Source organism: Neofelis nebulosa, chromosome 5 (genome assembly GCF_028018385.1).
Source record: "Neofelis nebulosa isolate mNeoNeb1 chromosome 5, mNeoNeb1.pri, whole genome shotgun sequence".
NCBI classification, from domain to species: Eukaryota; Metazoa; Chordata; class Mammalia; order Carnivora; family Felidae; genus Neofelis; species Neofelis nebulosa.
This window is the reverse complement of record NC_080786.1, coordinates 62,933,580-62,953,494: the sequence shown is the minus strand read 5'-3', so window position 1 is coordinate 62,953,494 and position 19,915 is coordinate 62,933,580. Positions and strand designations below refer to the sequence as shown.

Below are 19,915 nucleotides of genomic sequence, written 5' to 3'. Positions count from 1 at the left end.
TCAATTACCCAACCTAAAGTTGTCTCTGATTTGCACCTATTTAATTTCTCTGTGCCATATGACTGGTGTAAAGCCACTTTTGTCCTTGTGAAACTTGCCGCACCCCGATTTTCTTCCTGTTATCACTTTGTATCTCCTTTCCTTCCTTCCTTCCACCCTCCCTGCCTCCCTCTCTCCCTCACTTTCTCTCTTTGAGAGAGAATCCCAAGCAGGCTCTCAATCGATGGGGCTCAAACTCTCAAGCTGTGAGATCATGACCTGAGCCGAAACTGGACACTTAACCAACTGAGCCATCCAGGCACCCCATCTTTGGCTCATTCTTTAAATGTATTTCCCTGAAGATTGTTTCCTCATCTTTTGTTCTGTACCATCTCCTAGGGCTGCCTGAATCATTTCTATCACAATAATTATCAATCTTATGCTACAAGATCTGTATCTTTAGCTCTAACCTCTCCTGGGCTTAAGGCTCCATTTCCAACTACAGCTAGACATTGTCACATGGCTGTTTTATCACCAAACTCAGTGCATCTAAAATAAAGTCTTCTTTTTTTAACTTTTTTTCAGTATTTATTTATTTTATTTTATTTTATTTATTTTTTTTTTTTCAACATTTTTTTTTTTATTTATTTTTGGGACAGAGAGAGACAGAGCATGAACGGGGGAGGGGCAGAGAGAGAGGGAGACACAGAATCGGAAACAGGCTCCAGGCTCCGAGCCATCAGCCCAGAGCCCGACGCGGGGCTCGAACTCACGGACCGCGAGATCGTGACCTGGCTGAAGTCGGACGCTTAACCGACTGCGCCACCCAGGCGCCCCAGTATTTATTTATTTTTGAGACAGAGAAAGACAGAGCATAAACGGGGGAGGGTCAGAGAGAGGGAGACACAGAATCTGAAGCAGGCTCCAGGCTCCAAGCAGTCAGCACAGAGCCCGACACAGGGATTGAAATCACGGACTGTGAAATCATGACCTGAGCTGAAGTCAGATGCTTAACCGACTGAGCCACCCAGGCGCCACTAAAGTCTTCTCTTTTGTAAGCCTCTTCCTTATCTTCCCTATCACAGTTAATGGGATCACCATCTTCTCAATCATTAAGGATCAAAACTTAGGTGTCTAAGTCGGAGCTATCTAACTGCAAGGAAAAGACACTGATTCATTCATGCCTGTTTAAGAAAAGGATTTACCTTAAGGATCTAACAGGGGAAAAAAAAATCACTGGCACCCAGGGACAAGGAAATGAAGCACAGCACTGTGCCACTTAAAGAATGGGACTGCAAAGCCAGAAACCAAGGCCACACCTCTCTCACAGGGAATCAGTGGCTGGTTCTGTGAACTGATTTCACTGCCTTGCTTCACTCTATAGATCAGCTTTCTCTGCTTATTCATAATTTCCTGTAGACTGCGGCTTGCTTCACTGACTCTGGGCCAGTTCTAAACGATCTTTCCACTCACATGTATACCAAAACCTAACAGTCTCTGAATTTCAAAACTCAAATTCTTGAGAATCTAACCGCTCAGTCGGGCCTAAGAGTTGTTTCTCCCTGGTAAACTGTTCGGTTAGCTGTGGACATAGTATGGAATCATGTGTTATAAATGTGGCTATCTAACCCCTGCCCTTCAGCAGTCAACTGTGCTTGGGTGTGTGAGATCATGGGTTATAAACCTGGCTATCCAATCCTACTCCTCAGCACAGGCAGAGGACTGAGGACTATTTCATGTAAGATGACGTAGGCACAGCACTGGACATGTCTTTCACTCCTCCCTGTTTCATACTTTTTTCATTCTGCCTATTTCAGTTAGCTGTGTGCACATTCCTTCCTATCATCCATTTCTTCTTGTTCGCCTATCCATGGGAGTAATGGCCCTTTTTCTGCCCATTCAACTCTGGCTGACTGCTCAATATTTTCTTTCTTGCCTTCCCCTGTAACACTTGACATTGTCTTGTTTACTGCCAGTTATATTCAGGCTTTTCTTTCCCATTTGACTTAGGGTGGTATTTAGTTTATTTATCTTTGTAGGTTTATGTATTGATTTCAATAATTTTCTAGCATTTGAAATACTGGCCAGACATTTTAATCCAGGTATCTATTCACACCTATGGTATTTATTTTAGTGCATTCTTCTCGATATTAAATACCCTACTTCTGGGTGGTTATTATGTTTACATGATAATGATCTAATTCCTTAAACAAATAAACCAAATCTCTCTTTTTTGAGAAAGTGCACGCATGGGAGCATGCGCACATGCAGTGAAGGGGCAGAGGAAGAGGGAGAGGGAGAATATTAAGCAGGCTCCATGCCCAGCGCGGAGCCCTACACAGTGCTCAATCTCATCACCATGAGTTCATGATTTGAGCCAAAATCAAGAGTCAGACACCTAACAGCCTGAGCCACCCATATGCCCCCCAAATTTCTCTTGAATGAATGGGGGGCAGGGGTTGCAGAGGACAAAAGAGTAACCATATCATTGTCTCAAGAAATTAATGCTCCACCAAAAAAAAATAAAAATAAAAATTAATGCTCCAATAACTAAATCTCCAAGTTGTTTATAAATAAAGAGTAAAAATGTAGAATATACAGAAATTGCATTAAAATACAATTTCTTTTTACTTGGTGGTATTTCTAGTAAAGTTCTAAAAACTCAAAATCTAAGTACAAGATGGAAAATTATATCAAGAGCTTCATTTTTAAATGCTTTCCAAAAGAACACCAAGAAACATTTAGGATATTGGTTCTCAATGTCTGGTTACATTAAAATCTGCTATGGGGCTTTTCCATCATATATATCCCACAGATTGTATGATTTAGTAAGACTAAGGTGGGGTGGGACTGGGACAGTGTTATTTTAAAATGTTTCTGATATGCATTAAATGTTAGAACTATTATTCTAGGATATTTTTAAAAACAACTATATGTACATTGTTTTTATACATGTACATTTCAACTACTCTCACTCGTACAATTTCTGTAGAACTGAAACATACAGAAGTGCTAAACTACTTTTGCAACAGAACATCAGAACCATTAAAAAAATTTTTTTTCTAAAATTTGTCTATCAAAATTATCCTATGAAATTAAACATAAAACAAGTACCATTTAAAAACAGCAAAAAATCATTTATATATAATCTATGGTTTCTTTTTAAAAAGTCTAAAATCTAACAATACAGTAGGAATAATCTAATACATACAAAATTATTTTAGAAAATAATTTCTCAGTGAGAGCTTCAACATCCTAAACACTTTCAAAAACGTAATAATATTAAGAATAGACCTTTCCCAAAACTGCATTGTAACAAATATATTTAAAACCAGACTTATTTAAACGGTAATTGAGTGTTAAAATGACACCAGATACAACTAAAATATAAGCATATTATCATAAAAAATTGTATAGCATTATGAGAAGAATGACAAGACAGGGACCTCAGCCTTCAAGATTTCTCACATGTCACTCTGGAAGAACATCGAGACATGTCAATTTTAAAAGAAAGTATTTTAGTTATGAAGCAGATAATGTGATGGAGAAAAAACACAGTAAATCAACCTTACCCATTCCAATCCAATAATATTAAAAATAATAAATCTGAGGACTAATCTATAAAAAATGCTAATTACCATTATTAGAAGAAATTTGGTAACTACAGCTCTCATAAAATTTTGACATCACTGTAGCCATTTTGAAATTTTATTCTTTAGATGCTTGGATTAATGAAGATGTGAATTAAATATAACCTCTCCATTTCAGCAGACTTCTTAAAGAGGCTGTCTTTTAATTTTCTTTAATTTCTTCACATTCCAATAAATTCCTATTGAATTTAAGCCAGAATAGATTAGTTGAACATTTTCTAACTTTATAAATTGTATTTAAACCCAGCATATTAATACACAAGCATAATTAGATTTCTTAGATAAATAATTAAATCCTAAGTTTGATGTATATTACACAAAGGGAATATTTCAAACTGTGAAGTCAGTCCCACTGGTGGCAAACTACTGCAAAAATGGTGAGTGTGCTGCGAAACGGTGGCCTCTCTACAGTGTACAAGAATTAAGTAGTCTCATTACATCCTCTTCTAGTTGGTTCTTCTGACTAGGATGCCAGAGAAAATTCAATTAAGGAAATCAATATCAAAAAAACCCCAAACCCCACGTTAACTTTATTACAGAAAACAAATAAGCCACAACTAATGCATGGCAGAAATAAGAAATAATGTCACCATGGTGTTTGATCAGCAGCATAGGAACTGACTCTGTGGAACTGGTAATCTAATGTCCAAAGATCAGGCAGTAATATAAATGAATTATGCGGGAAAAGTGGGATGGGGAAGTAAATATCAGAATGATACTGAATTTTTTACATTCAGTAAGAAGAAGACAGACTACTGTAGGCAGTCTGACAACAACCAAATGTTGTGGTTTGATTCATAAAATTTTAAACTCAAAACTTACAGAAAAATGTAAAATATTTAGCAAACTGGCTTTCTGGTAAGTCAAATGTTCACTGATAAATGAAGCTAATTTCTTAGTTCTTTATGTAATTACAATGTGTCAATTGAGAAGCCAAGTGATTTAGCGTACACATTAGGTTTATGTTTAAAAAATTCTTTTTGGAACTTAGTATTTTAAAAAGTGCGTAACAGGTGTAGCAAGGCTTATCAAAAATCTTCAAAATTCATATTTTCCTCATCTCCAGTAATCTAGAAACCTATTAAAACATAACCTGAATCAAATTTTGAAGCTGTCTTTATTACGATAAAAATACCAAATGATCTATTTAAAACTCATTTTGCAAATAAATGTAGTCTTGGATAACTCAAAAGTACTGATCACTGCTTTTCTCCAGAATTCTGAGGCCTAAATGAACAAAAATGTATATACAGTTTTCTAGCTTTTAAGAAAAACACTTCTTTTTGTGTCATTAGAAAAGTTACCTCCAAGGGAATATATTAATAGAGAAACAGCACAATTCTTATTCAGTACCTAAATTCTCTTAAGTAGAAGAATGAAAATTCACTTTCCCCCCATAGTTTATGTACTGGTCTATGGGGGTTGGTAACAGCAACACTATTGGCCTGATACTACCATAGATTTTGCTTAAATTTTGAGGGGAAAAAACTAAAAAATCCCGCAGGTCAAAACTGACTCATATAAATGGAAAGATTCCACTTAAATAAATGAAAAGCAATTTAAAATGCAAAATAAAAATGAATTAAGGCAGCTCTAAGAGAAAAAAACTCATCCATTCAAAATAGTGCTACTACAGTATAATTCACTCCTTAACATGTCATGTTTATAATCTAGGCATAGAAGCCAAAAATCAAAACAAGCATTGCAGTTATGATGCAGCATCAGGTGTTTACTTCAGCTGAATGGAAAATAATGGTCACAACTCAAATGAATGCTAATTTAATATGAATATATGCACCTTACCAGAGATGTTTATGTTTACTACCAAAGACGTCTTAGCAATTCCATATTCCTCACAAAGTCAGTATAATTGCTGTAAAAAAATCAACTGTGGCTCTGAATACCCATTCACAGTTGATCTCAACAACGTATCTGATGTAGGAGACTGGTTATCTGTGACAGGCAGAAGGATGTGGTGGTCCTCAGTTCCAAGCGGAAGAGATAGTGGTAAAGTCATATCAGAAGGCTTCACATCCAGTGTTTCTGATAAAGGACTTTTTTGTATAGAATCTTGTTCATTCAACGGATGATCCTCTATACTAGAATCTAGAAGTTTATCTGCACCTGAAATAGAAGAGAAAGAAATTTATGCTATCTTTGGAAACAAAACAAAAACTCTTAGATAGACTAAATCTGCTTACCATTCCCAGAACTTACATTCCAACCTCCCCACTTTACTCATGCTGTTTCTCTTATACTGATTTACCCTCATTATTTACACAAGTCCAATATGGGCCTCAAGCTTAGGTTTAAGCACCAAGTTGAACTTACAAGGGATTTAACTGTTCTAGACAAGGGTGAGCTGTTACCTATTTTATCACTCACTTGTCAATTTTTTGTATACTACCTTGTGACATCTGTCTCTTATTGCTACTGAACATTCTGCTTCATACTGGTATGGCCTCTCAGACTGTAAACTCCTCAAGGGTAAATGTCAAATTATACTTCTCTGATTCCTTCAAAGTACTTAATAATAGTGCTATACACATAACAGATTTGTTCCCTGAACGTATTAATGAGTAGTTCATACTATTCTCTGAGTTCAAGTTCAGAGATACAGCACTTTTGTGTATTTTTCAGAAGTGAGAAATTCTGCTCAAGGGCATAAATTATCACACTGATTATGATACACTTTTGCCTTCAAATTTTCCATGAGCTTTACCATGCTTCTGCCACCCCAAAGTTTTTACATGATTTCAATCTGTTTCATTAGATAAAACTGCATATTTGCTTTCATAAAACTAGAATTCTGTTCTTGCCTAACTACTCTTCAGTTCAACCAGCCAATACAACCTGAACTTCCTTATCCCGGTGACTCCCTTTACAATATTCTCTCTGCCTCGGAGGAACCCTCCTTTTCCCATCTCCATTCTCTGAACCCCTCTCTCTCCTTCAAGTTCCCTAGAATTAAGTTTTTCCAATACTCACCTCAGAAGGACTTAATCTCTTCTTTAGCACTTCTGTCTCTACTATACCCTACATTTTGTCTTGTAATCACAGTTATATATTTAGATTTCTGGTCTCCTACACCAGATTGTAAACTCTTTGAGGACTAAGACTGTGCGTTTTTCAACTTCGTATTATTCTGCAGTTATGTGTACTTTGGAGGCAGAGGCATTTAACGTTTGTTGAATTACTCACATTGCAGTTTTCATATGTTACTTCTTAATCCTTATGATGTCGCTGTTTACTATCAAAGACTTGTTAACATCTCTATACACTGAAGAAGCCTAGTATTTTGTTTTTAATTATGACAAACATAGTGAAACGTTTTCAAGGATTCATTTTAAGCAACAGACTTAAATTTTATAGTCTGGCTTTTCATTTTTATGTAACAGTTTGGAGCTACCCATTTCCCTACTTCCTCTTACATGTTTCTGGATTCATGTGTTCATGATGCCCTTTTTGTCGCATAACTAATCCCCAGGTAACCCAGACTCTAGTCTGGAGAATAGTGATACACGTTTTGTTTATATATTCTTTCTTTCTTGTAACTTCATAAATCAGGTTTTTAAAAGAGGAAATATTTCAAGTACTGTTTATTAGACGGTCAATATGGAAAGAAATTTCTAGTGAACTTATCTCCAAATTATAAAGCTACCTTCCTAATACGTATTTATCTAGTTTTTAAAAATATGTATCTAATTTAAACTGTTATAATGTGCATCTCAACATTTTAGGAGTAGCACCACTATGAGAGCCCTAAATTTTTAAAAAAACACAAACATTTACCGGAATGGACTTTTGTTTTGTGCTTCTTTAAATTTTTAATATCTGTGTAAGAATTTCCACATAATTCGCAGATAAATGGCCTTTCTCCTGAAAAGCAAGTTAAAAAGTTTAAACTCAATATTTTTGAAGCTAAGACAAAAATATCAATGTTTACGAATGCAGTGTAAACATTACTGTACTGTTTAAGTTTAGTTTCAAATTACCATTTAGTCACGTGGTTATAATATAGTCAAACAAAAACTTCCATACACATTAGGCGTTCTGTTATACTAAGCATCCCCATTTCAGGAAAAATTGAGCCCTTTTGTTAAGAGAAATTTAACTTACTCTTATTACTAGACATTTAGTGAGTGCCAGTTATATGCCAGATACTAAGAGGAACAGCTGGGGGAAAATGTTAAGTATTTCTGCTTTCTGGCAGCCTACAAATTAGAAAATCCTGTACAAACAGTGACAGAATAAAATGCTACAAAATTATAATTCCTTTGAATAAGAAGTGTTCAATGCTTTACAAACTATGAAGCCTAAGAGTAGAGAAGCCGCCAGTAAATTTATTAAATGTCTACTAGGGGCTCATAGTATTCTAGATAGGAATAGCGAGAAATAATTTTTAAAATGACAAAGAAAATGAAAAGAGTCCATCTTCAAAGTGGCATTTTCCCTTGTTTTAATTTTTTTTGTTCCATATTTTCTTCATATTATACAATACTCTTACAAGAAACATGTCAATTCTAACATTCATTCTAAAAACTTGCTTACTGAACACTACTTGATAAGAAAATCTAGTATTATCTTGGTATTATATATTCCTTTTCATTTCTTGGTACATCTTTGCAATTTAATCTAAGTCATCTAAAAACTATTATTATCTGGCATATTTTTTAGAAAATCTATACAATTCTAGACCCAACTTAATTAACACTACTCCAAATAACTAAAGAAACAAAGCAAATAGAAAGTTGATAGTTATACATTAAAATATTGCTATAGGTAGAGTACGACTAGAAACCATATAGTCCATAATGGTTTAAAAGTCAAGGTTTACATAAAAAGAAATTAGAGAGAACAAAAAATAATACGTTCTCCCTAAACACAGACCTGTATGGGATCGAAAGTGTTTGTTGAGCTCTCCTGAGGAAATAAAACTTTTCCCACAAATACCACATATGTATGGTTTTTCACCTAGATGGAAAATAAAAGATAGCGAAGTGGTGTACTATACCAATATAATATTTTATCAATTACAATAATCTAAAGTAACCTGTTCTAAAATACTGAATTAAAACCTCTTTATATTGTATTTTAGAGGTATCTTCAGTGTGATCCAACTTAGAAGATTAGTAATTACACTGTTCATGTAACCTGATGCTTTTCATATAATAAAACTTTCTGCAAACATCCTTCTAGTAGACTAGAGTTGGGCAAGAAGTTCAATTTTTATGATTACAAACGTGATTAAAAATTCATCAATCCAGGACTTTAGTTCTTGCTATCTACTATATTATTAAGAGGAATGAAATTATTTAGGAAAGATCTATTTTAAGAGGTACTCTATCAAAACTGAAAATCTTTGAGTACAACGTGCTTCAAAACTGGTATTTTGCACTTGAAGTAGCTGTTTAATTTGTGAATCTCAGAATGTCTGCATAGGAAAAGTCCTAAAAAGTCATAAAAATCAATGTTCTACCTAAACCCACCTTCACCCCTTAATTTCACTCTACTGTTTTATCCAAGGGAAGTGAAACAAGAGGCTAAGGGGGTTTTTCTAAGGTCATAAAATACATTTCAACTCAAGTTTATATACCATCAAAATTACCTGATTTTTAATGTATATAGTTACATAATTAAAAAATTCCATCCACTGTGTACTATCTTAGAAAATAAGTCTGCTTTTATAGCTAATATTTATGTGAAAACCACAAACACAAAAGGCTTCAAGAAGCACACACACAACAGATATACAACAAAATCTATAATCTACTTTCTGTAAGGGCTCAATTTCCCTTTCTTTTTACAACTTTCCTTATTTTAAACATCTCTGTCAAATTCTTACCTGTATGTTTTCGAGAATGAGTGATAAGAGAACTAGAGACAGCAAATGCCTTCCCACAAGTATCACACACATACGGCTTTTCTCCAGTATGCCTACGAACATGATAGGTCAATGTGCTGGCTTGAGCAAATCTCTGTCCACACCTATCACAGACATATGGCTTCTCTCCACTATGCTTCCTATTAGTAAATAAATAGAGTTATATAGTGGTAAGTAAAACAATTTGGATCCAATCTATATAATAAGCATTTTTTACACAATTTTTCATGTAGTATTTTATTTCATATTAACAGACCAAGAATATATATTTAAAATCAACAGTTTCAATGTATACAAATCAAAAATAAATGTTTTGGCATAATGTTATCAAAACATTAGTTCTAAGGTAAGTTAAAAAAATTTTGCCATCATCTTTATATGGTTGTCAAGTGTGTCCCTAATACCGCAGGCAATTATTTTCACTTGTCCATTCACTCACTCTTTAAAACTCTTTCCTTAAACCTCCAGCAACTCCTCATCCATCCTTATCTTTAGCTGATGTCCTTGCTTCCTGTTTTACTGAGAAAAATTTAAGCAATCAGAAGAAAATTTCTACCATCCCAACCTTCCACCTATAGGCATCTGTACCTATGTATCTGTTATTCTTCTCATTAACTCTAACATGAGGGTGACAATTCATCTGAATCCAAACACTCCCATTTGCATACTTAAGATATTATCTCTTTCCTACTCATTGGTAACACTCCTATAATTTCCTCCACAGATCCTTTTTCCCACACAAATATACTGCTGTCTCTGATCTTTAAAAAAAGACCCTTTGGGGCACCTAAGTGGCTCAGTCAGTCAAGCATCGGACTTTGGCTCAGGTCATGATCTAGTGGTTAGCGGGTTCAAGCCCTGCGTCGGGCTCTGTGCTGACAGCTCAGAGCCTGGGGCCAGCTTTTGATTCTGTGTCTCCCTCTCTCCCTGCCCCTCCCCTGCTCACACTCTGGCTCTCTCTCTGGCGCTCTCTCTCTCTCTCTCAAAAATAAACATAAAAACAAAACAAAACAAAAAAACCTTGACCTCTCTTGCTCCTCCATTTCTTGGCTCCTCTTTATCAAAAATTTGAGTCTCCAATTGTTCTACTTTAATTTTTCTCTACTAGTCACAACTAACATTGCTTTTGTTGAGAGCACTGCTGACCTCTCACTTTGGTAAATCCAACAGTTAAGTCTCAATCTTCACCTCTCTATCACCAAATTTGACAAAACTGATTGTTCTCTTCTGGAATAATTTCCTTCACTTGGATTCCAGGGCAGTCTACTGTTGGTTTTCCTCCTATATATTGGCTAGTCACCTCTGCTGGTTCTTGACTATCTCCCAGAATTTTTTAAGATTAGAGTGCCTCATGATTCAGTCCTTTTGATTGCTTCTCTATCCACATTCATTTTCTTGGTGACCTCATTCAGTATTATAGCTTTAAATATTATCTATATGCTGAAGACTCCCAAATTTGTATCTTCAGCTCAAACCAGCCCCCTGAATTACAGACTTACATAACCAACTGTCTATTGGTACATCTCCATTCAGAAATCTAATTGCTCAAATTTAACATATTCAGATCTCTGCTCAAAATGCCTACACGCCCTCTTAAACTGCTCTATCCACAACTCTCTTCCATTTCAGTTCATGGTAATTCCATCTTTTCATGTGCTCAGCCTATAAATCTCAGAATCTTTGATTCTACCCTCTTTTCTATCATACCCCACATCCAATCTGCGGCAAAGTCTTTAAAAATATGTCCAGAATCTGACCACTACTTATCTCTTCCATTGCCATCACTGTGGCCTAAATCATCATCACTCTCACTTGGATTTTATCTATAGCTTCCTGTTAATTCTGCTTCCATTCTTGCAATGTTACAATTGTTTTCCAATATAGCAGCCAGAGCCACCCCTTAAAATGTAAGCAAGATTAAAAAAAAAAAAATGCAAGCAAGATCATATCACCTATTTCTCATTCTGATCTTATTTCTCTCCTTCACTTACTCCCCTCCAGCCACCATGGCTTCCTCTAGTTCCTTCACTATGCTAAGAAAATTTAATGGTAGAACCACAATTAGAACTCTACTGTCTTGAATACTAACACAGTAGTCTATTCATAAGACTAAGGTGAATGCCAGACTCAAAGATCAAACAACTTTTTTTTTTTTTTACCTTGCATGAATCTTGAGATTGCTAGAAGTTGCAAATTGTAAATTGCATACATCACATTTATAGGGTTTTTCCTCACCATGATGCATACGACTATGGAAGACTAGCTGGCATTTCTGAGCAAATCCTTTATCACACAATTCACATTTGTATGGCTTCTCACCTAAAAGAACAAGCAAATAAAATTTATATTTAAAAGGAGATATTGTTTTAGTTGCTTAAGCCACATAGGCTTTCAAAAGAGTTCATCAACAGTACTATTTTCAGTATTTGGAAATTGTTAACTGCTAGAAGTAATAAAGCAAACAGAACCTTTCTTCCAGATCAGCTATCAAAACCTTGATAGAATTAAAAGAAATCAATGTTTCTCAATTCATAATAGTGAAAAGGTGGTCAATGAAAGAAATACATACTGCATCTTAAAAGGTACATATCTAAGTGTACCAAACGAAAGTAAATGCAGAGGCTGAAGAATGAAATGTGTATGTAATGCTAAGAAATGTGTTCAGAAGTTGACAAAGATTAGGAAGCAGGAGGTGAGATGTATTGGCAAAATCTGAGAACTGTACTGAGTTGTAATTACTTTTCCCCTTTATCAGTTCTCTTAATCTCTGTCTCTGTTAAATACTTAGCAAGCTAGAATCAAGTATATGTTCATTTTAACTATGACGGAAAATGGTATACACAGGTCATACATTAGGACTTCAGAGTATCAGCTGCAATAAAACAAAATAGCCATTAAATACTTGGTCACAATTACAAAGAAATTTTCAACAGTCTTAACATGCTAAACAAATATTTTTGTGAATACAAGTATATACCAAATGTTGGTCACAGTCAACACTGTATATTAATATGTACTGTACAAAAATATTACTTCAGTCACAGTATAAAAGCAATTATATCTCCCACAAACCAGTCTTACCTGTATGAGTTCTTACATGCGTTTTCAGCTGGTTACATTGCGTAAATGCCTTTCCACACAAGTGGCAGACATAAGGTTTAACTCCTTTATGTATTCTCATGTGCCTTCTCAAGCTGCTGGCTTCTGAAAACACTTTCCCACATGTGTTACACATTGGCTTGGCCTTGGAATACCTCTGATCCAGCTCTTCCCCAGAGCTCTCCAGCTCATAAGAATTCTTGACACTGGCTATATTAGACATAGAATGTTCTTTCAGAGCACAGTTTGGCTGTGATTTTCCACGTTTCCGTTTCACTGTAACAGTTTGCACAATATCTTGTGCTGGAAAAGTATTTTCCACAACTGATGTCAACTCGAGTTCTGAATTATCATTTCTTTGTGCAACTTGTTCTATTACAGGACTGGACAATTTATTTGCATCTAAGAATAATTCAACAGATGCATTCTCTAAAATGTCACTGGGATATTGCACTGTTTTATTCTGTCCTGTTTTCTGGGAGTTGAAGGCCTTCTTCTTCTTTTTCGTTTGAGATGACTTCTTTGCTAAAGCCCCTTGTTTAGGATTTGCCTGAACTAAATCTGTAGACACTTCTGATTTTTCCCGACTGTTATAATCCCGTAGAGTAAGGAGACAAGTCTGTTGATTCAATTCAATGTTTCCAGTAATACTAGATATCTCTGTAGAAGAGGGATTAGCAATAAAAGCAAAATCTTCCATCTTTATTTTACATTTAGTGACCACCTCTTCCACTTTGAGATAGTCAGCAGCCTGATGAATTTCTTTAACATTCCAACTGTAAGGAAACAAGGCTAAATGACAATATTCTGAACAAATAAAAACTATTTGTGAAACAGAGCTGCACATATATTTCAATGTCTTTTAAAGACCTAACGAAGCAGAATGATGAAAAAGGCATAACTAAAAGAGTAAATTTACAAAAATTCATTCACTCATTCAGAATAATCTTTAGGCAAAAATCTCCAGTTTTACAGAACTTCAAAAGATGAAAAATAATGGTTACTCATAACTACAAATGTACCACTATAAGAAAATGTTAAAATTTCTGTGTGTTTTAAAAAACACTTGGAACACAAAAGTAGCTGTTGGCAACTTATTGCCTCCTCCCATTCATTCTGAGGCCTATTAAGATAGCAACTACCTTTTCTGGGATTGGCAACAGCAAGAGTCTAAAAAATTGTTTCCTACCTTCCTCTGCTCCCCTGTGAGGGACTTTAACGGTGCTTCTCAAACTTTCCCGTGCATGTGAGTCACCCAGGTATCTTGTTAAATGAGGATTCAGGTTCAGTAGATCTGTGACGGGACCCAAGTGTCTGCATTTCTAACACAGTTGCTGGTGATGCCAGTGCTGCTGGTTTACTGATTACACTTCAATGGAACAAGGTTTCAGAAAGCTCTAACAACCCTCCCACCTGTGTGTGATACTCAACCCATGTTAGTTGGAGAGTCTGTCATTATTAGAACTATATAGAAAGACTTAAGTTTACCCTGTTCAACATTCTAGTCAGTATTTACTGAGCATATACCATGTGTGGTACACTAAGAGGGGTATTAAGAAATAAGAAATAGTCCCTGCACTCCAAAAGTTTACAATGTGGTGAAAAATTGTTTGATTACTCTAGCACTGGCTCTGGCATTACTAGGTGAGCTAATTAGGGTAAGTCAGCACCTGTTGGCACTCTGCTTTTCTTAGCTATAAAATCTGAGAGTTGAGTTGGTATTAACATGAAAATAGGACCCTTTTATAATTATCTGAGGGAGGATGGATGGATGCACACACACACACACACACACACACACACACCCTTCAAGTAATCTTCCTGCTCTTTTCCCCAAATATTATTTAACTCTTCAGAAAAAATTTTAAAAAATCTTTTCCTTTTTCCCACATGATTATATGAGCCAGAAAAAAGTTTTAGTCATAGCTGATAATACAATTATAGTGTTATTAATATATCTTTACTTTTTTTTAAGAAGAGTAAAATTTGAAATGAAATTAAACATTAACTAGCTCATGAACCACTCAGGTCTTTGAAGGTATACTACAGTATTTACAGATCTCTATCCATTTTCTCATCAACTGATGAAAACTTCTTTACCTCAAGTGGCACCTGTATGTTTCCTCTTTTTAAATTTAGTTTTCCATTGGCTTTTAAAAAATTGCCTTTTATTATACACAGAGTTATTTTCTCAGCTCATTATAAACAGACTTATAGGCCCGTTTGGAAACCTAATCACAAGTTTAGGGAACATTTTATTCTCTAGGAAAATATACCTAAAGTTCCTAAATATAGTATAAATAAACTCTAAGAATATAATCTATTTGCAAATGGAGTCTTTCCCCTAGATAAGAAAATATTAAAGATTTCTTATGTCCCTTAGCTATAATTTTGGAATACATAACGGATGATCTTTGTAATGAAGTTAATTCTATATTTGCAAAGATATAACACAAATAGCCCAAATATAAACACAATCTTGTTCATCTTTTATACAAAATATTTTTAGCATGCATACGGTAACACTGTCACTTTCTAAAAACGTTACCTTTGTCCTTAAGCATTTTTATTAATTTTGTTACATAGTCTATTATTATTACAATAAATGAGAGACAGCACTAGAATGAAACCAAATTTATCACTCATTATACTTAGGTCTCAAATTATAATTGTGCTTAGTGATCCATACAGTGAACTACCAAACATATAACAAGGTCTGGTAGCCTTTAAGACCAATATAAACTAGCACTGAGATGCACACTAATTGTTCGGTACTGACACAGTATTTCATACCAATTATTCATCTATTTCATAAACAAACTATAATCTCAGTTACAGTTAAGAGAACCAATCAGCAGTTGCTTACACCAATGACTAATCTGCTTTTGTTTACAAGCATGAAGTTACAGTGCTTGCAAATCTGCTTTCATCTTTTGAACAGTCACTGAAAGTCATTTAATTACATGCTACAAGGTATGTGGCTAAATGCTTTACATGAATAGTTTATTTAATCCTCAAGACCGGTCTCTGCAATCTGTAATAATCCCATTTTACGTACAAATGAAGGCTCAGATGTACAAAGACATTAAGTAATTCATCCAAGATCACAGAGGTTAGAGTAAGATTTGACCAAGGTAATCTGGCTCCTGAGTCCACTTAATTCTCTATTATTTTGCTTTCTTCACTAAGTGTAATCACTAAATTATACACTTTCTACTTTTGATGTAAGTCTTCTCACGTTTGTGGTGGGGCTCAAACAACTAGTTCCCAGGAAAGGTATGTATCAAAAAAGACTGAACAAAAATCTGGCTCTTTTTCACACTGGTGCTTTGCATGAAGGCTCAAAGTAAGCTGCTCTTCAGTGTGTTCAAATCAATTCAAGATTATTTGGAAAAGTTAATTGAGAAAGGGAAACTATTAAATTGAAGATCAAGCAAAATTCACTGGTTTTGTGGTTATTTTACATAATGTGCTCTAAATATTTAGATGAGGCACCTGTAGAGTCAACCAGTCAGTAAATTTAAATAATTTGTCATGTAGATTAATCTGACACTCGTGTGTTCCTTTAATCAACCCACAGAGAACTGACTTGAAGATCTCATTAGGTTAAAATTTAAAAATAATTCAAAAATAGTGTGTCTCCTTTTCAAAAGAATTAAGGAACATTTTGATTCTAGCTTTTTAAAGAAGTATATTTCCACAATAAGTTGCAATGTGAAACAGAGAGAAGGATTCTGCTTAATATCTATGTGTATATATAGAGATCATCTGGAAAATGAAAGATTTTTATCAAAGTGTTAATAGTGATTATCAGTGGATGGCAAAATTTCAGGTGTTTCCTTTTTGTTTCTTTCCGATTTTTCTCCAAAAATTGTGGAGTTAAAGGGAGAGAGGAGAGTAGGAGAGAGAAAATAAATGAAACTAATGTTCAATGGGAAGCGGGCCTTCAAGTAAATCCTTGATCTTCACACTAATACCAAGGGAGTTACTGCAATCTCATTTTTACAGATGGGGAAACTGAGGCCCTCAGAGGTTGCATCTTGCTCAAAGACATACAGTGACTGACAGGCTAGATCTAATTCTAAAGAGCATACCTGTTTATGTCAGATTATGACTTCCATAAGAGATGGAGGAAAGAAGACAGGAGTAATTTGATTGGTTTCTCTTTCCTTTTATCCTCTCTACGTTTCCCTCCACTAGTAAATTCATCAGGATTAAATTAATTATACAGTCCACTATGCATGGGAGACACAAGTGACTGCATTATTAAGTTCCTCAGAACCTACTTCCCGTTAGTGGAGTGAAATGCATTAAGCATTTCAGAGAAGCATTCTAGCACCTTGGATCTGGTGTAAGCATTAGTACTAATAGCTTTACAGAGGTAACAGGAGTCACTGCCATTTACACTCCAAGGAAATTATTTTCTTGAATCAAGATCAGGAAGAGGTCCTGCACATTGCTATCTATGGTTAGAAATGGGAATACATGAAATGAACACAGAGGATCATCCTTCTTCATCCACACCCCGCTACTACCTCAAGCACGTTAAGAGGTAGGGGACAGAGTGAGGAAGAGAGAAGATCAGAGGAATATAAAGACCAAGGAAACTGGAATTCACTTAGAATTCATTATGTATGATCTTCAAGTTTCCATAACTGAAATTGCAGGTTTTGCTTCAGCACGTAAATCAAATGTGTCAGAAAAAAGGCTTTAATCTAATTAGCATCTGTGCTTTTTGCGCTTAAGAAATGTAGTCTGTTCATCCCAAATCAGTAATACTGACATCTTTATTAAAAACAACAATAGCATTGTGCACAGCAATATATGAAGTTAAGGGACTGAATGGAAAAGCTACAAATATACTTTAGCTCTAAAGACCGTTGACTAGCTTTTAGAAATGAAAACGAAATGTGTACTTTACCTGTCAAGATTTAAAGTTCCTGTGTATATAAACTCCAACAGTTTCTGAAATCCATCAGCCTTCACTTGACTCTGATCAAGGAAGACATTGTTCTCAGAAGTGCTTCTGTAGATCGCACCAAAATACTCACTAAATGAGGCAAGGACATTTCTATGAGCTTTAAACTGGAATTCCCCAATCACTACGGTGCAGTCACAAAGAAAACCTGCTTCCCGCTGTTTGTTCAGTCTCTCTAAAAGGTGCTCACAGTGGTGCGAATACTGCATTTTGAGATCAGAATGGAATTTTACCCTTGTTCTAAAAGACAAAAAGAGACAGTAAGTCAGTAACCCTAAGTTTTCATCAAACGTTTCACCCAAGCAATTGGTAAGGGGAGAAGGGACACAGAACATGAACAAGAATAAAGTCAGTCCTCATTTGCCCCCACAGAAAATTCTTATCAAACAGATTAGTTAAAAATGCTGAAGGTTAAGTGCCTATCTTTGGCCAACTAACACAATCGTTTGGACACATCCATATACGGCGATGCGTGAAAACACTTCCACGAGCTGAAAAAAAAGCACCGCAAGATTTCACGCTTTGCAGCAGTTGAACCTCCAGACTTCCAAGCTCAGTACGCATGCATGTGTTGGGGAAAAAATTAACAAACCACTAAGAAATGACTCCTTTGGACAGATGAGGGAAAAAACACAGTATGAGTTCTTTAAAACCGCTCTCAAATCCCCACAACCTGTTAGTTTTCCGTGGTGCACACAGTTGCTTCAAAACGCGGGGCGGGTGCCCAGGAGGCGGAGAAGGAGCAGAGAGCCAGAGTTGTCAAGGTTCCGTCACTCGCCCGGAGGAGGCCACACCCCCTCTCATCCCCCTCCCGACGGCAACGGAGAGTGACAACCATAGCCAGTCTCTCCCGGCTTCTGCCGCACTGCCCTTCGGCCAGCTCCCACGACTACCTCGGGTTCCCACAGCAGAGGTTGTGGCCAAAGCCAACACCGGGGCTGCCTCGCCCAAGCTTTCCATGTTAATATCTTCGCCTCGGCCTGAATTCAAACTCCATGAAGCCTGCTCACTCCTGACGCCGCGTCCGGAGAAAGCAGGATTGACAAGCTGGGACGTGAAGAAAGACTCACCTAGAGCAAATCAAGGGGCAACAGTTTCTTCACGCTCTCTCCGCCATCTTGGAAGGACGTCACCGCTCCCCGCTCCGCCTCTTCCTTCTTCCTCTACGGAGACATCATATCCGGCCCGGGCGTCCAGAGGAAACGCTGGAGGCTCTGGGAACGTGGAGGTCTGGTACCGGCGAGGACGGACCGGGCTAGCCCGCAGAGATTTCGCTCTCCTGCATACCAGGGTCTCCAGCGAAACTGCGAACGTCATGGATACGGGACTTAAGGGTTCATTCACAGCGACCCGCTTGTCTTCCTCATTCTAAACATTCTGGTCTGCCGATAGTCAGCATCTCGCGTTCAGGGCCGAGGTCGGGCAGCACCGCCCGAAAGTCCTCTTTCCGGGAGCCAGATTGCACACTGCATGCTGGGGCTTGTAGTTTCTTGGTTTCTCCCATCATCCTCTCCTTCCTCGGGACCCCCGAGAGTGGGAACAGCTGCTTTGTGTACTTAGGCTCCTGGCCATAGAGGATTTTTGAACTGAGACTGGTCACTCATTTTCAGTTTATGTACCCGAAAGCTCTTGAGAACCCTGAATTGTGTTTGCATCAGCCAACTGTAGCTTAGGCTTCAGGATATCCTTACCTGGTGTTAAAAGTCTGAGATGCAAGAAAACGGGGCAAAGCAGTAGGGTACCTGGGCACACGCAACATTGCAGGAAGGTGGGCTTTATACCGCAAAAGGTTCTGCGTCTGGGCCAGGAATATTTTAACGCAATAATTTACATCGAATTCAGATTTTGTACAGTGAAGGAAAAGGATGCCAGTTATCTGTGTAACATACAAGAGGCATAGAAACAGTAGGATAAGTCGTGTTGATATTTTAGGGTGAATTTTCCCCTAGTACTTACGGATATCATAGTTCTAAGAAAGCCAGAACATTTATTCTTGTTAAAGATGTGTCAGGACCATAGACTATTTACTCATGACTTCATTTTAAAAGACAGTCTCAACTGGAATTTACCCATTTCTTCTGAGATTTTTTTCAAGGACACCGTTTGCTCTTTAACTTCTTTTCTCTAGGCGGTAAGAAACATATTTGTGAATAAAGCCACTACCATAAAGTTTATAAGGGGAAAAGTTGAGGCTGGCTCTAGATTACACCTTTCTGATTCCACTTTTATATTTTGTTGAAACCCTTTTCGGTAGTTCATTCAGAAATAGGAGTCTCTACCAGGTGTTAAGCACGACACTAAGTATGTATAAAATAAGACTAAAAC

At 36.5% G+C, this 19,915-nt stretch overlaps 1 protein-coding gene across 3 annotated transcripts; it reads right to left on the bottom strand.

The window, feature by feature from the left end:
• Window positions 1-815: 815 nt before the first annotated feature.
• MYNN (myoneurin) lies at window positions 816-19,038 on the bottom strand. 3 transcript variants are annotated; one of them, XR_009261992.1, is made up of 9 exons: window positions 18,661-19,034; window positions 17,534-17,830; window positions 12,595-13,388; window positions 11,673-11,832; window positions 9,475-9,653; window positions 8,520-8,603; window positions 7,422-7,508; window positions 5,433-5,753; window positions 816-3,808 (listed from the first exon to the last, which is right to left on the bottom strand). XR_009261992.1 is itself a non-coding variant. In XM_058730447.1 (8 exons), exons 2-8 carry the CDS (start codon window positions 17,797-17,799, stop codon window positions 5,491-5,493), a joined length of 1,833 nt encoding a protein of 610 aa, XP_058586430.1. In that variant the 5' UTR covers window positions 17,800-17,830; window positions 18,661-19,033; the 3' UTR covers window positions 3,286-5,490. The 3 variants fall into 3 exon arrangements, 2 of the variants coding, with proteins under 2 accessions (XP_058586430.1, XP_058586431.1); XM_058730447.1 differs by having other exon boundaries at window positions 3,286-5,753; window positions 18,661-19,033; XM_058730448.1 differs by lacking the exon at window positions 8,520-8,603 and having other exon boundaries at window positions 3,286-5,753; window positions 18,661-19,038.
• Between the last annotated feature and the right edge of the window lie 877 nt (window positions 19,039-19,915).

Coding starts and splice junctions, on each gene's coding strand:
- MYNN (XM_058730447.1), bottom strand. CDS start 17,799: ATGCAGTATTCGCACCACTGTGAGCACCTTTTAGAGAGACTGAACAAA. Junction 9,654..11,672: donor AATCTCAAGATTCATGCAAG/GTAAAAAAAAAA, acceptor ATTTACTAATAG/GAAGCATAGTGGAGAGAAGC. Junction 7,509..8,519: donor ACACTTTCGATCCCATACAG/GTCTGTGTTTAG, acceptor CTTGCTTTTCAG/GAGAAAGGCCATTTATCTGC.